This window comes from Apteryx rowi, unplaced genomic scaffold, assembly GCF_003343035.1.
Source record: "Apteryx rowi isolate R43461 unplaced genomic scaffold, aptRow1 scaffold_577, whole genome shotgun sequence".
Taxonomy (NCBI): Eukaryota; Metazoa; Chordata; class Aves; order Apterygiformes; family Apterygidae; genus Apteryx; species Apteryx rowi.
Window position 1 is genome coordinate 385,575 of NW_020450846.1, and position 12,960 is coordinate 398,534.

Genomic DNA, 12,960 nt, shown 5'->3' on the forward strand with positions numbered 1-12,960 from the left:
AAAGGGAAAGGATTAAAATAAATAAATAAATAAATAAAATTGCCTGTTCCTGGCACCGGCGGCACGGCCGCGCGGGGCGGGCGGGCGGCTGCGGCCTTCTCGTGCCTGAGACCTGCGGGCAAGAAAGGAAGAAGCAAGCTGAAGGCGGCGAGGCGCAGTGGCTTTTTTAGGGAATAATAAAAATAAATAAAAATAAAAATAAAAATAAAAATAAAAATAAATAAAAATAAAAATAAAAAAAGAGAGAGTGGACTATTAAAAGGGTATCGCGCAGGGCAACGCTCAGCCCGGAAGGGGTTTGCTGACTCAGAGCAGAGGAACGCAAAGCAGCAGAGCAGCCTGCGCCTTTTTAAAGGGAATTAGAGCACCTTTTCGGTGCCTTTTGGCATCTCCTGGCTCAGGCAGGGGCCTCGTTGGAGGCTGAGCCTCTCTCGTACGGCCGCTCCGCTCCTGGCCAGGCGCAGAGGAAGGTCCCCCCGGGTGCCAGGGGGCTGAAGGGGGGAGCGGCTCTTTCCCGGCTGCTGAGCTACAAGGGCAGCTCGTCTACCAGCGTCGTGCAGCACAACAATTGATACACGGACAAGAACCAGGAGTTTGGCATTTATTTTAATTTTTTTTTTCCTTGTAACCAGAGAATTACTGTAACCCGTTTTCATCGGCAAGCTTCCGAACGCCCCCTTTTCACGGAGAAGCCCGTTTGGGACGCCACTTGGCAAATCAAACATTCATAACTCAGTTTACACATGGAGCCCCAAAGGATGAACCAGGAGCCCGGCGCCTCTCCGGGAGCAGCGGCCCGGCCGGGGACAGCAGCGCCGGGAGCGGACCCGCGCCCCGCCGGAAGCGAGGGGGGCCAGGGAGAGAACGAGGGGGTACGGGGAGCTGGAGAGCAGCCCTCGAGCGGATGGGTGTTTTGGCACTAATGGGAAAAGGGAGATAATCCGCCGGAGCTCACAGGAGTCCAAACGCTTGTGGCTCTCGCTGCATGTTTCTCAGTGCCCCTTCCAAAAGGAATTAGGTTTCTGAAGCCTTGGATGGTCTCAAATCCACTGCCAGTAAGCGCACGCAACGCTCGGTCTGCTTTTAAATGCTAAGGACGGACTTTGCAGACGGAGGAAATGATTTAAACCTGAACTCGGGGCGAGGGACCGCAGCTCTTCCGGAGCAAGCTTAGGAACTGGTTCATCCTTGGACCTTTCCTTACCAGAGATCAAATAGCATTATCAGTTAAGTCTTTTTCTTTAAAAGAAGCTAATATACAGAATATAAAGCACAATATTTACAACGGTACGGTAAACAGTTTCATTTCCACACTGATCAGTAGTCTGTTTTCATGTGTATAAAACAAATTCTTATATGACCTAAGAGAAACGGACAGGAAGTGACATGGCATGGGAACAGATGAATCGATATCCTCCATTTAAACACTTTAAATAATAAATAACCGTTTTTGGCAGAACTGAGCTACGTACACTTTAGCCACAGGTAACGTGTTTCAAAGACTAAATTGYGTGTTTCTTCGGGTGAAACCACATYATACAGGAAGTGTGTCTAGTGACCAAGCTTTTAATCATCCTAAACCCTTTCTAATTAAAAAAAACAAAAACCAAACTTTTAGGATTTTAGATTAAATCTGCTTAGGGATTGTCAGTTCAGGCAGCCAACAAACCACACGAATTCGGTTTGTAGCACAGCGGTACTGGAGTGTTCTGCCATGGAAATGACACAGACTATCAGTTTCAAAGCCCTGGGCAAAGCGCCCCAGGTTTTTTCCTTAAGCATTAACATCTTCCTTTCCTCCACGGACCGACCTAGGCAGGCTTAAAAGCGCCCCCTCGCTTACCAAGGTGCTTCCGCATGGGAGTGCCTCAAATTAGAGAGGCGGGAACCTTGATTCCGAGAAGCATCACCAAACATCCATCCCTTACAATACAATTCTTGCTTCTTCAAAAGAAGCAGCTTGAAAGGCTTCTGCGAATGCAGAAGAGTCTCAAGACACTGAACTACGCACAAAAACAGACACACACACACAAAAAAAGAAAGCACGTGTTTTTTTCCACTACTCCGCCAGAGACTTGTGTTCAAGCCTTCAGCGGTTCCCCTCTCTCGCTCTCGCCAGGAGCGGGTTGGCGAGGAGCTGAATTTACAGTCTGGCAGGTAGGATTTCTAGTTCACCTTTAAACCCAGCATTTTTCACTCAAGGATACTACGCRTTGCCTTGACTGGCGATTTCTGTTCTCGTTTAAAACTCAAACTGGTAGAAGTTCCATTTTAATAAAAGCCTAAAGTCAAGCATTTAGGTGACTTAACGCTGAAGGAAAACGTTTTAAAACCTGTGCGTTCCCCTCCAACCCAAGTCCCCGACCAGCGCAAGAGAATCAAACCCCAGAAGTCCCGAAGCAAGATGCTGAAAATCCTCATCAGGGTATTACACCGCAGAACACGGTACGGGAAAAGCCTGGTCCATCTCATTAGCCGACCAGAGTTAAACCGCGATTTAACATTCACCACGTTGTCATTTCTTAGCCTTGTTGCAGTAAGTCTCACGTTAAAACGTTCAACTCTAAAATGAAGCACTCGCAAACGCGAAACACAAAGACTTCCCAGCATTGCGGGTCTCTTCATCGCACGTTCCAGGCACCAACGTTCTTCTCGTCTTTCCGGAGCCAAGGGAAACATAAGCAAATCGCCGCTTTGTAGAGACTGCAGTGCTGCGGTACGGCTGTGAGCACCCACCTATCGCCGCTGCTTTCACTCAGCCCGTCTTGGACCGGTGACAGAGCTGGTATTTTCGCTGGCAGGAATAGTCACGCCAGAACATCTCTTATTACAGGGAAACAGCGTTCGGTCTGTGCTCGGGCCCGATTCTGCCCTATTATTTTGTTTCATCAAGTTACCTCCAATTTACAGTCGCTCCGAGCGAGCGATGGGCGAGTGCGTCACAGCCAAGCCTGTTCGGTTGCTTCTGTGTTGTCACTTGAAACCGTTTGAGAATCTGGAGTCTCATCAAAGCAGAAGAGATTTTACAAGGGAATAATTGTATTTGCTAACAGAAATCCGTTTGCACTTTAAAAACCTCTAATAAAAATAGAATATATACTGTGGTATTTATAAATACATTACACATTTAGCTTAGTTCAGTTCCATTACATCTCCCCCCTCCCAAACTTTTTAAAACAATTTTGATTTTTTGTCATCTGAACTAATATGATAGTTACTAAATCCTTGAAAAATGTTTGTATCTATGATTCTTTGGACKGTTTTTGAACAACATGCATCCACAAAAGCAACTGCCGTTTGTGTACTGAAAACATTTTGTACAAATCCATTTTAGTAATTTGATCTATTATTACACTGCTAACAAGCAAAAAAATTTGCTTCCTTGAAATCCCCTTTTAAAAAATGAGAAACAATGAGGAGGATTTTCTGATTAGAAGTCTAAAAAAGTGTCAATATGACACCGCATTAAGAATAGAAAACAAAAATAAAGTATTTACAGCTTTACAAAGGAAAAAAAAAAACAACAAAAAAAGAGGTCATCAAAATCATTTCCAGCATTTTCACAATTTTTTTCTGGCAAGCTTTTGMTCTGGTTGCTACAGAGTGGTTAAACGCAAACAGAACAGGACCACTGTCAGTTAAATCAGCAGCATCATTTCAAACTAAACTAACCAGAAACTCGCTAGGGAAACTACCAAGGACCAACCCTCCTAACTACCAAAAGGTTGACCACCAGCTATTAAGTCCTATACAGCCTAGATGAAAATAAAACCCCAATCCCAGGTATAAAAACATCTTTTTCTCTTGTTAAAGTGGATTACATACGGTTATAAGAAACAGACACCAACAACCATGGTAATTCACCATCATACACATCACCATCGTACACGTTATTTCTATACTCTTTACTATAGTCCCACATCCCTTATACTTACRAACAAATGCAGCCCCCGTACAGATGCTCCTCATAATTATGGCTATGAGATAAACTGTAGGTTACAGGTAACTTGTATTGACAGCTAAATATCCGCTTCCTCATTCAGCTCACRCTGTCAAACTGAGGATATTCTCTCCTACCTCAACACACCAGCTACTAGTTTCAGGAACACTCAGCCTCTTCCCTACTAGGACGCTGAGTTTCAAAGAAAAAATTAAAATTAAAAAAACCCTGCAGCTAAGCTGGGCAGCTGTTCAGATCGCTCGGTTTCTCCGGTACCCACGAGCGCTTCGCAGTCTGAGGACAGCGGAACGGCAGCCTCCGAGGGGGCTGCCTCGCCGCACCAGGAGATCGCTGAACGATGCCTCCGCCAAAAGCCCCCTAACGCGGTGCGGATGTTCAGCTTCGGCAGAGGGTTTCTCAGCCTCGTGAGAAACGACGCATTTAGCAGCTCAAGTTCCAACAGGCTCGATAGCCTTAAGAATACTTGAAGGAAAACATGCAGTCCCCGGTCCCCTCAAATAAAYATCACAATTGATATTTCTTGCCCCTGCCCACCCACCCCAAACTTGCAGCCTGAACGAACGTAACATTTACCACTTTGGCCACATAAAAAAATCATAGGAATGAGCACTTTGGAATAAGGTTTCTTTTTCAGAGAAAAGTTATATGTGTCTATGTGACGAAACAGGCTTTGAAAAAGCCACTAACTAACAACACAAGAACCAAGAAGTTACTAGCTACTATGAATAACTGAACTGAGTATTTCAAACAGCAAGGAAACCCCAGGAATATCCTTGAATCTCTTTTTATGGACGGAAGTCACTGATGGATCACTTTGGATCCGGACGGATCATCGTAGCTCTCTCCACTCTGAAAATCACAGGGAGCCCATCGGACCGGCATGGCCTAAAAGCACCGTCGTGCCTAAGCAGGAGACGGATCTAAGTAGAGATGAAAACTCTGGGCAGCACCGCGCAAAACTCGGATTGCGGGGACCGTTTCATCCCCACCGCGACAGCGCTTGCGGAAACCCTCCGGCTTTCCACCCCGCAAGATGGGGAGGCATTTTCTGCCTAGAAATGCACCGTCTGCTGAAACACTCGGGCTCCTTTAGGAAGGAAGCAACGCCGATCGGTACCGGCTGCTTGCTTACAAAGCAATCCCGCTGATTGCGGATCAATAAATAGGAGAGGCTTGGAAACGAAAAGGTTGGCCATCTTAGCTCCACAAAACACTGAGAAGGTGCTTTAATCTGGTATTTCCCTGTCCAGCCTTAGCACTGCTCCTCCGTAACAGTTTCTAAATTTTCTGGCAGGAAAAAAGATACATTTGGTATTTATACTCAAGTCTCGCAAGTGCTAGTTAACTATACAGTAACTTTTAGGCAGTATTAACTGTACTTTCAATCTTGGCCTAAAAAAATAATAATAAAAAAGTGTATTGGCTTAGGTTTACACCCTGTTTTTACCTGGTTGAGGTGCTACAACTCCCCTTAATAACCATAAGCAGCCTGTTCATGCCAGAGCTTCCTCCGTTACCAAGAAATCAGACTTTTGATGCTGCTTTCTCTGGCTTCAGAAATACAGAGAGATTGACAAATAAAGCCTAGGTCTTCTCACTTTCTCACAGAGAAAGCACATGGCTCTTCTTCCCTAATTCTAGGGCAGCAGTAGTTTGGGGTTCATTTTACTACTCCCTAAAAAGGATTACAGTATTTTCCGATTTTCGGCTTCTCTGAAGAACAGTGGTCTGGACCTCTCCCAACGTCACGTCTCAAGCCTACACCTATAGCTCGGCATGTCAGTTTATCCTGATGCATTGACTCTCCCACTCTAAACATCACGAAAGCAGCAAAAAAATGTAGTTATCTCCCAGTCAGCAACGTAAAATCTGCAAACACTACAGTAAAAAAAAGGAAAAAAGAAAGAAATACTCAGGAACTGAAGGGCTGATTCCCTTCATAATCCAATCACTGGAGACAAAGGCATTGTAACACGACATTCCTCCTCAAAGGAAGCTCTACAGATAACTAACATGTGCAAATGTGGTTTTAGCTTTCCTTTCCCCAAGAGATAACGGCAGCCCAGCAAGGACCAAACATTCCATATAAATAAGGCGAGCTTTTTTTGCATAGTAGTTTTATCAGTGATATTCCCACCCCGCTGAACCCTCCTTTTGCCACCTGCTTTGCCACCGAGCTGAGACCTGCTTCGCCAGATTCTCGAGTTTAGCAGAAAGCTTGTGCAGATCTCAAAAGCTCCTTCACCCAGAAAGCTGGAATGAAGAAATTCCTTTAAATACCGTATAACTGCTTAATCCTAAAAGCTCTCTCTAAACCCACTATTATTTTTTAAGTGTTTACAGTTCAATTTGGAGGCATTCTTTTTTTATGCCAGACATTTTTAATCATACCTTAATTGTCCTGGATTCACTTCTCAATTTGCCAGTGTTCCTTTTGCCAATCAGTGCAGCAGTTCAATAAAACCATAAGCTTATTGAAGTACCCAGAGCCTTTGCAGCACCCATCTCTGCTGCCGCCAGATTTTTTTTTATAATATTTTTTATAAAAACACCTGCTATTAATATTCCACTGGAGCTCAAAGTGGCTCAGCTTGGGGCAAAGGCACAATTAAAACACCATGTTTTCTTACAGGACTCTGCATTTATGATTTGTATAACAATAGAAATTTACAGCACCAATCCTTGGGTGKGGTGGGGATGCGTGTAGGAATGAGTCCTTAGAAACCCTGTGCACGGGCTTAAAAGTCTTTTTTTGTTTTTTCCTCCATCCATGTATCGTTTTTTAATCTTTTCTCAATTTTTCCCTTTCACCGGAATGCTCCAGTTACGTATCAGCTGACCATGGGTTCCACATCCGCCTCTCTGTCCAACTCGTCCTGAATTTCATCTGTGTTTCCTGAGTCGCTGCTGGCTACAGAACTGGGAGATGGAGAATTCCTGTAGAGAAATTCAGAGAGAGGCTGAGGCAAAAAACTAAATGCCAATACCAGAGGAGAACAAAGAAGTCCTTAAAGAAAAAGTGCTCTTTCACTTCCCCAAACAGCTAAGAATATCCTTTATGATTATGAAAGAGAAAGTTTTGCATTAAGCATCAGTAGTAAGCATAAGCATCCCATGTGCTCCCAATCTGCTTATTTAAACATAAAGGCAGCCCTAGATTTACAGATGGCGAAAATGGAAACTAAGGCCAGTGAACACGCTAGTTCAACATAATACAGAGCTTCCAACTTAYGCCGCGCCTTGAAAACTTGAGAAAGGTTTTTGTTGTTCTGTTAAGCCAGGACAGACAGAAAGTGAGAGAGAGCAGAAAAATCCCTCTATAGCATATAAATAGGTTCTTAATATATGTAAAGAGAAAAGGTAGAGTTCTTTGTACAAGTCCATAGTCAAATGTCATAGCGCTATGACATTTTAGACCAGGCCTTGGATTATAGATCCAAGCTCAAGAAGAGATGAGTCCATTTATCCTGCCAGCCCTATTGGCGACATCCCTGTTTTTAACCAATTGGTGTTGGTTGAACCCTATACACTTTTAGGCAAAATGATACTATCGTCTATCAACAAGGTGCCAGGCAACACACGAGCCTCTGAAGCACCCCAGGCAGCACAGTAACCTCATCTTACCTGTCAGCAGAGCCTTTAATAAGTCTACGACAGGTTTCCATTTGTACATCCAGGCCCCGCTTCATACTACACATTTCCATATATTCATGAAGGTGGCGATTCATGTCACTCTTTGCCGTAGCCAATTCCAGCTGTACAAAAGAAGAGAGAGCGATGAACCTCAGGCGACTTGCTTGCTGCCTCTCCCAGCCTCGCTCTATTTGACACACTGCTGGAGTGGCTAAAACTGCCCAGAGCCGACCCAAAAYGCCCGCAATATGCCCTCAAACCTCAGTGTTGCCTGCTGTCATCATCCTCATCAGCTTGTGAGTATTTTAGTTGGAGTTTGACACTGTTTTTAAACACCTCTTGAACTTTTTGCTGCTTGGTATCTTGTTTGTCAATATGCAATAACTAACGAAAGCACGTTCTAGGCAGAACAAAGATTTTGAGAAGCTACAGCTGTTTAGTCTGGMAACCTCTGAGGGTGTTTCTTATAAAACATTTCCCAGTGAGACGGTGGGTATATAAGTCAATTGGGAAAAAAATAATAGTGTATTTTTTATTCTCTGCCCTGAAGGTTACAGATTTATGCTTACTCACTAATAGTGCTATATAGACAGCTGTATTTAGAAAAAATCCCAAGGATAAGAAAAAGGAAAATGCTTTTGCCTTCTTACTATATATATATATATATATATATATATACACTCCACCGTGTGTGCGTATGCATGTGTACCAGAATAACCTCACAGGGTTTTCTTCCATTTAAAACAATATATATTTTGTCACGAATCATTTCCTTACCTCTATTTGTCCTATTGTTTCTTGGTATTCTTTGTCTCTTGTTTTGAAGAAAGACTCTGTTTCATGGATCAAGTTTCCCAGGTTTTCCTCCTGCAGGAGAAAGCAGGATACAGAATAATCAGTGAGAAACCATAAAAGGGCCCACATGYCACGCAAACAAGTTTACTCAATCTTCTTCCAGGGATTGTTCCGTTTTTCCCACAACAACACAACCATTCAATATTATTTCCTAGCCGTGTGATACTACCACTGTTTTAATAAAGAGCTGCCTTCCTCAGTTTCTTGAAGAAAAGGCTACCGACAGCCTAAACTAAGTGCAAGTGCTCTGTGCAGGGAAGAGGAGCACACAACCAGGAACACACAAGATTTATTACATGAGCAATTCATCCGCAGATTGAAGATTCTCACTTAACTCATTCAGAAATGCAAGTTCTTATGGTCTTTCATGCAAAGCTTTTTTAAGCCAAAAAAGAATATTGCTCCATGCAAATGCCATACTGGGTGAAGACACTTCTGTACACTATAACCATGGCTTTGCACACACAGCCAGAAAAGTCTCTGGTTGAGGATCCTACAGACCAAAGACTCCAACAATGAAGCTCAAGTATTTGATGCATGCCAAAGAACCAAAAAAATGTGTTTTAGGAGGTCTTCTCTGAACCTTTCCCAATGTTGACTTTCAAGTGACATGCGGAACCGGACAAGTGCCCCAGTAACAGTCTGATCAGCGTACGAAGATGGTAATAGCTCTCCAAACTCAATTTTTTCTTGCTGCTGCACTGACCGACCCACTGCTTATGGCTTTGCAGTGGAAGCTCATTTTCAGATTATACACTATTACTCTCAAGTCCTTTCAGTCCCCATTATCTTGCATGTATACTCCAGAGTATACACTGCTTCTTATTACAATTATGCATTGCTTCTTATTACAATTCTTCACTTAACTGCTGAGTAAGACAAGCTCACTTAAGCACACTACTGATGAAAACAGCGCACACAAGATCAAGAACATGTGGCATCATCCAGCAGAAACATCCTGCTTGGCAACAGTTCCTCTATCATCATTCCTTTGTACCCACAGTAAATAACTTGTGGTCTGAGCTAYGAAAGTCAAACATATAGCACTCTTTCACACTGTCAGGGGGACTAAATCAACTGTTTTCTAGTTTAACAATGTCACTATTCTTTCTTTCATGTTATTATCTACCTCGCTTTTTTCAGAAAAAAATGTTATCATCAGTTTGATGCAACTACACTGACGAGCATTAATTATGTCACCGTCCTTTGGCCACCTCTGTAGCAGCTTTATCAGGATCCTACCTGGGATCAGCATCAGGCTAACCAGCCTATAGTAACAAGAATCATTCCACTTATCCTTTCATATGCAGAAGAGCTTTAAGGAAGAAGGTCATAAAAGAAGGCGGCTAGGGCACTTGCATAAGAACTTGAAAGGAATAAAGCCAGTGGAAGACGCAGGCATGTAAAGCACTATGTTAAAAACCAGGCACAGACTGAGCGGTCTTTATTCTGAATCTCCATCTACAAGACAAATCTACCCTTTCCTTGTATAATTTTCATTTAGAAGGATTTAAGCTTCTTAAAACCTTTAGAGTTTTTGCATGGAAGGTCTGAGTTCTGCAATATTCCTCTGATAGCTGGGCTTATACATGCACACATGGGTATATGCAAATAAATTTGTCACTAATTCCAGCGCCTAGCTGCACGTTATCGCTCTGCCACTCGCCCTGCTCACAAGACGACATATAGCTAAGTACGCCGCTTTCTGCAGTCCTAGCACTTTCAAATAATCTCTGCAGTTTCACTGTATGCCAGATGATAAACAAATGGCACGATGTAAATTAACGCACCCCTGGCAGTCAACACAAGGCAATATTCAGGAGATTGCCGCCTCAGCATCTTTACACTATAGCAATGATGGAAGAAAGCAGGATTATTTCTCACCTACTGCTGTCACGCTACTCAGTAATGAAATAATAACATCACGTTTAAGATTGCCTGCACAAAGCCAGATCTTGCCATTTAAATCTCTCTCTAGGCCTGTCTGAAAAGGCTCAGAAGTCACTGAACGAGGTAGCATACTGCCATTAGTTTTTGCATGGGATCCTAAGGATTAAAAGCAAGCTGTTTATTATCCACCAAAGCCAGGAGATGCCTATGGGCAGGGAAGACGGAAGCACAAGATTCACTGGTTCAGAAGATCCCTGAGGTCTTCTGCAGTCACAGCTTCTTTGTTTCTGACAGGCTGTTTGTATTTTAATATCATTCCATACTGAATACTATCATTCCATACTGAATTTATTTTTCTCCCCACTAGAAAAATGTGCAGGACCATCCCACACACTATGAGCATTATTTCTGCACCAATAAAAGTGCGAATGATAATCCACAGAGAAAGCGAGATGCTGTGGGAAGGATATAGGGCTGTAGATAAATGACTGGTTAGGGTGACAGATTGCGTGATGCTTCTACAACAGCTAATACATATCGGATCCCTTGACATTCACTTGATATTTTAAACACTCATTTTGAAGGAGCAGAAGAAATGAAGTTTGGCAAATAAACTGATTGGACAGATTGAAAAGCAACCATAAAGAGAAAGCACTAAGAGGATTTGAAATCAAAGCAAGTTTGCATGGCAAACTAGATCACCAGCCAAATACCCAAAGGCTGAAATGGCTAGAAGAGCAGCTGAAGGATACCATTCCTGCAGAGAAGAGTTTAAGAAAACTCACCTCTCCTTGGAGGTCAATCGACGGATTGCAATTTGTGAAGTCTTCCCAGAGAAGCAATGTTTCCTCATTCTCCTCCCATGTTAAACTATCACAGTCGTCATCAAAATCAAAGGTCTCACGCCTGTGAAGATGCCAGAAAAAAGCATTAGGGAAAACAACTCTAGCCCCATTTCCTCAGGCCTTCAATGATCTGCTACAGGAAGAGGCTATGAGAACTGAGTGAAGGAGACAATGCGACTGTTGAAAACCTTGGAAGTCTTTAAAGACAGGCTGTGCCGCTGCCTACAAGTCCCTCGTGCCTGGGCTCTCTGCCACCCACCAGCACAATAAAGGGACCTTGTTAACATTCCCAGGTCAAGTACACACTCCCAGCTTCCTCCTCCAGATGGTGCTGCAAGTTAGTTTCCCCTATTCGCAAAAAAACACAAAAATCGTTTAAACTATTCTTTTTATACGTGGGAAAAGGAACCAAAACACAGTTTGAGAAGTTTTACAAGGAATCGCTGCTGGAAGACTCCCTGCTGATTTTAATGCTGAAGTTTTGCCAACGTTTTCCCTGCAGCACTCACAAAAGTTAGCTTCAAGACAGCTATGAAAAAAAAAACTGACCCCCAAAACAATGTACAAAAGAACATAAATATTTATTATTGAATTGAACAACAAGGATACTACTAAAACCACTTAAGACTAAGAATAAACACGGGTAGAAGTGGCCTATAACACCGTTATGTGGTCAAGTAGTATGGCCAGTTGTGCAATTAAGGAAAGTTTCAGAAGACACTGAGTTGCTTCTGGTCTGAACAGAAACAGAGCCAAACCCCAGTAGCTGCTTCTTGTCCTTGTTAAGGAAGTCTGACAAAAATCTGAAACGTTCACAGAAGCAGCCTGCTAATTTCAGAGCGAGGCATTTTTGTTTCTTTAGTTCACTTCCGTTTAAGCAGATAACATCTCAAGCCAGAAGCTGAGTACAACACTGTCTTTAGGAGACTAAAAAGCTTCACAAAAGAGGCAGTCTGTGTCTATACTCAATCTGACCAGAAAAAAAAGAACAACAAAAAAACAAAACCCACACTCGGACATAAGCGATTCTGCCTTTTGCAATACAATTTGCTCAAATCGGTTTCTTTTCGCAAGAGCTAACCTTGTGAGAGCGCGCAAGGACTCCCAGTTCCAACTGCTGCTTACTTCAGTCGCACAAATTGTTCAAAGGCGATTGCATTTTGACTGAGTTTCGCTAACCACTTGGTTCTTCGTTAGATAGCATCCACGTTGCTCTGAATTCCTGTTAATGGGGCAAGTTGTTCCGCTGCCTGTAAACTCTGCCCTTCTACCTCGCAAACCCCCAAGCATCCTTCAGGAGGTTTCATCTTCAATAAGCCATGAACACTGTTCTAAATCAACCTGCTTCGAATCTACCAAGATGATTCCTGAGGCATTATAAAAATTTTCTTTCCTCTTCTTGAAATCAAGAAGTACTGAACCATATGAAGGTGTCCACCTTTTAGTAACAAAGTTATTTTACTGGCAACTTAACCCAAGTTGCATGGACAATCTATTTGAAAAGGTATCTGGTGCTACAACTGTGTATCTATGGCACAAGTAAGAATTGTAAGTTTAGGCCAAGGTAAGTTTTAAAGTATTTATGTGGTCAATAATTATCTGCCAACTAGGATAGGACCAGGAGACAAAAATTTCATCAGCAAAAGCAACAAAACCTGGATATCACAGGCCAGGTTTAATAACGACACTAAAACCTATGTGTGTTACCAACCTAGTGGCTAAGCTGGAGCCTCTTGCTTTACCTAAGAAAAATCAACATGCTATTTGCTGTCGTAC

At 42.9% G+C, this 12,960-nt stretch overlaps 2 protein-coding genes across 2 annotated transcripts in view; both read right to left on the reverse strand.

Annotated features, from left to right (window-relative positions):
• ALDH4A1 (aldehyde dehydrogenase 4 family member A1) overlaps positions 1-1,859 on the reverse strand; it is an 11,932-nt gene extending 10,073 nt beyond the window's left edge. The window contains exon 1 of the mRNA XM_026082415.1: positions 1,844-1,859. Within this exon, the coding sequence (XP_025938200.1) occupies positions 1,844-1,859 (16 nt within the window). The remainder of the gene's footprint in view (positions 1-1,843) is intronic.
• Positions 1,860-6,690: 4,831 nt separating this feature from the next.
• The window catches only part of IFFO2 (intermediate filament family orphan 2), a gene marked incomplete at its 5' end in the record, with an annotated part of 37,506 nt that continues 31,236 nt past the window's right edge, over positions 6,691-12,960 (reverse strand). The window contains 4 exons of the mRNA XM_026082440.1: positions 6,691-6,898; positions 7,586-7,716; positions 8,372-8,461; positions 11,125-11,245. Coding sequence (XP_025938225.1) covers positions 6,793-6,898; positions 7,586-7,716; positions 8,372-8,461; positions 11,125-11,245 — 448 coding nt within the window. The remainder of the gene's footprint in view (positions 6,899-7,585; positions 7,717-8,371; positions 8,462-11,124; positions 11,246-12,960) is intronic.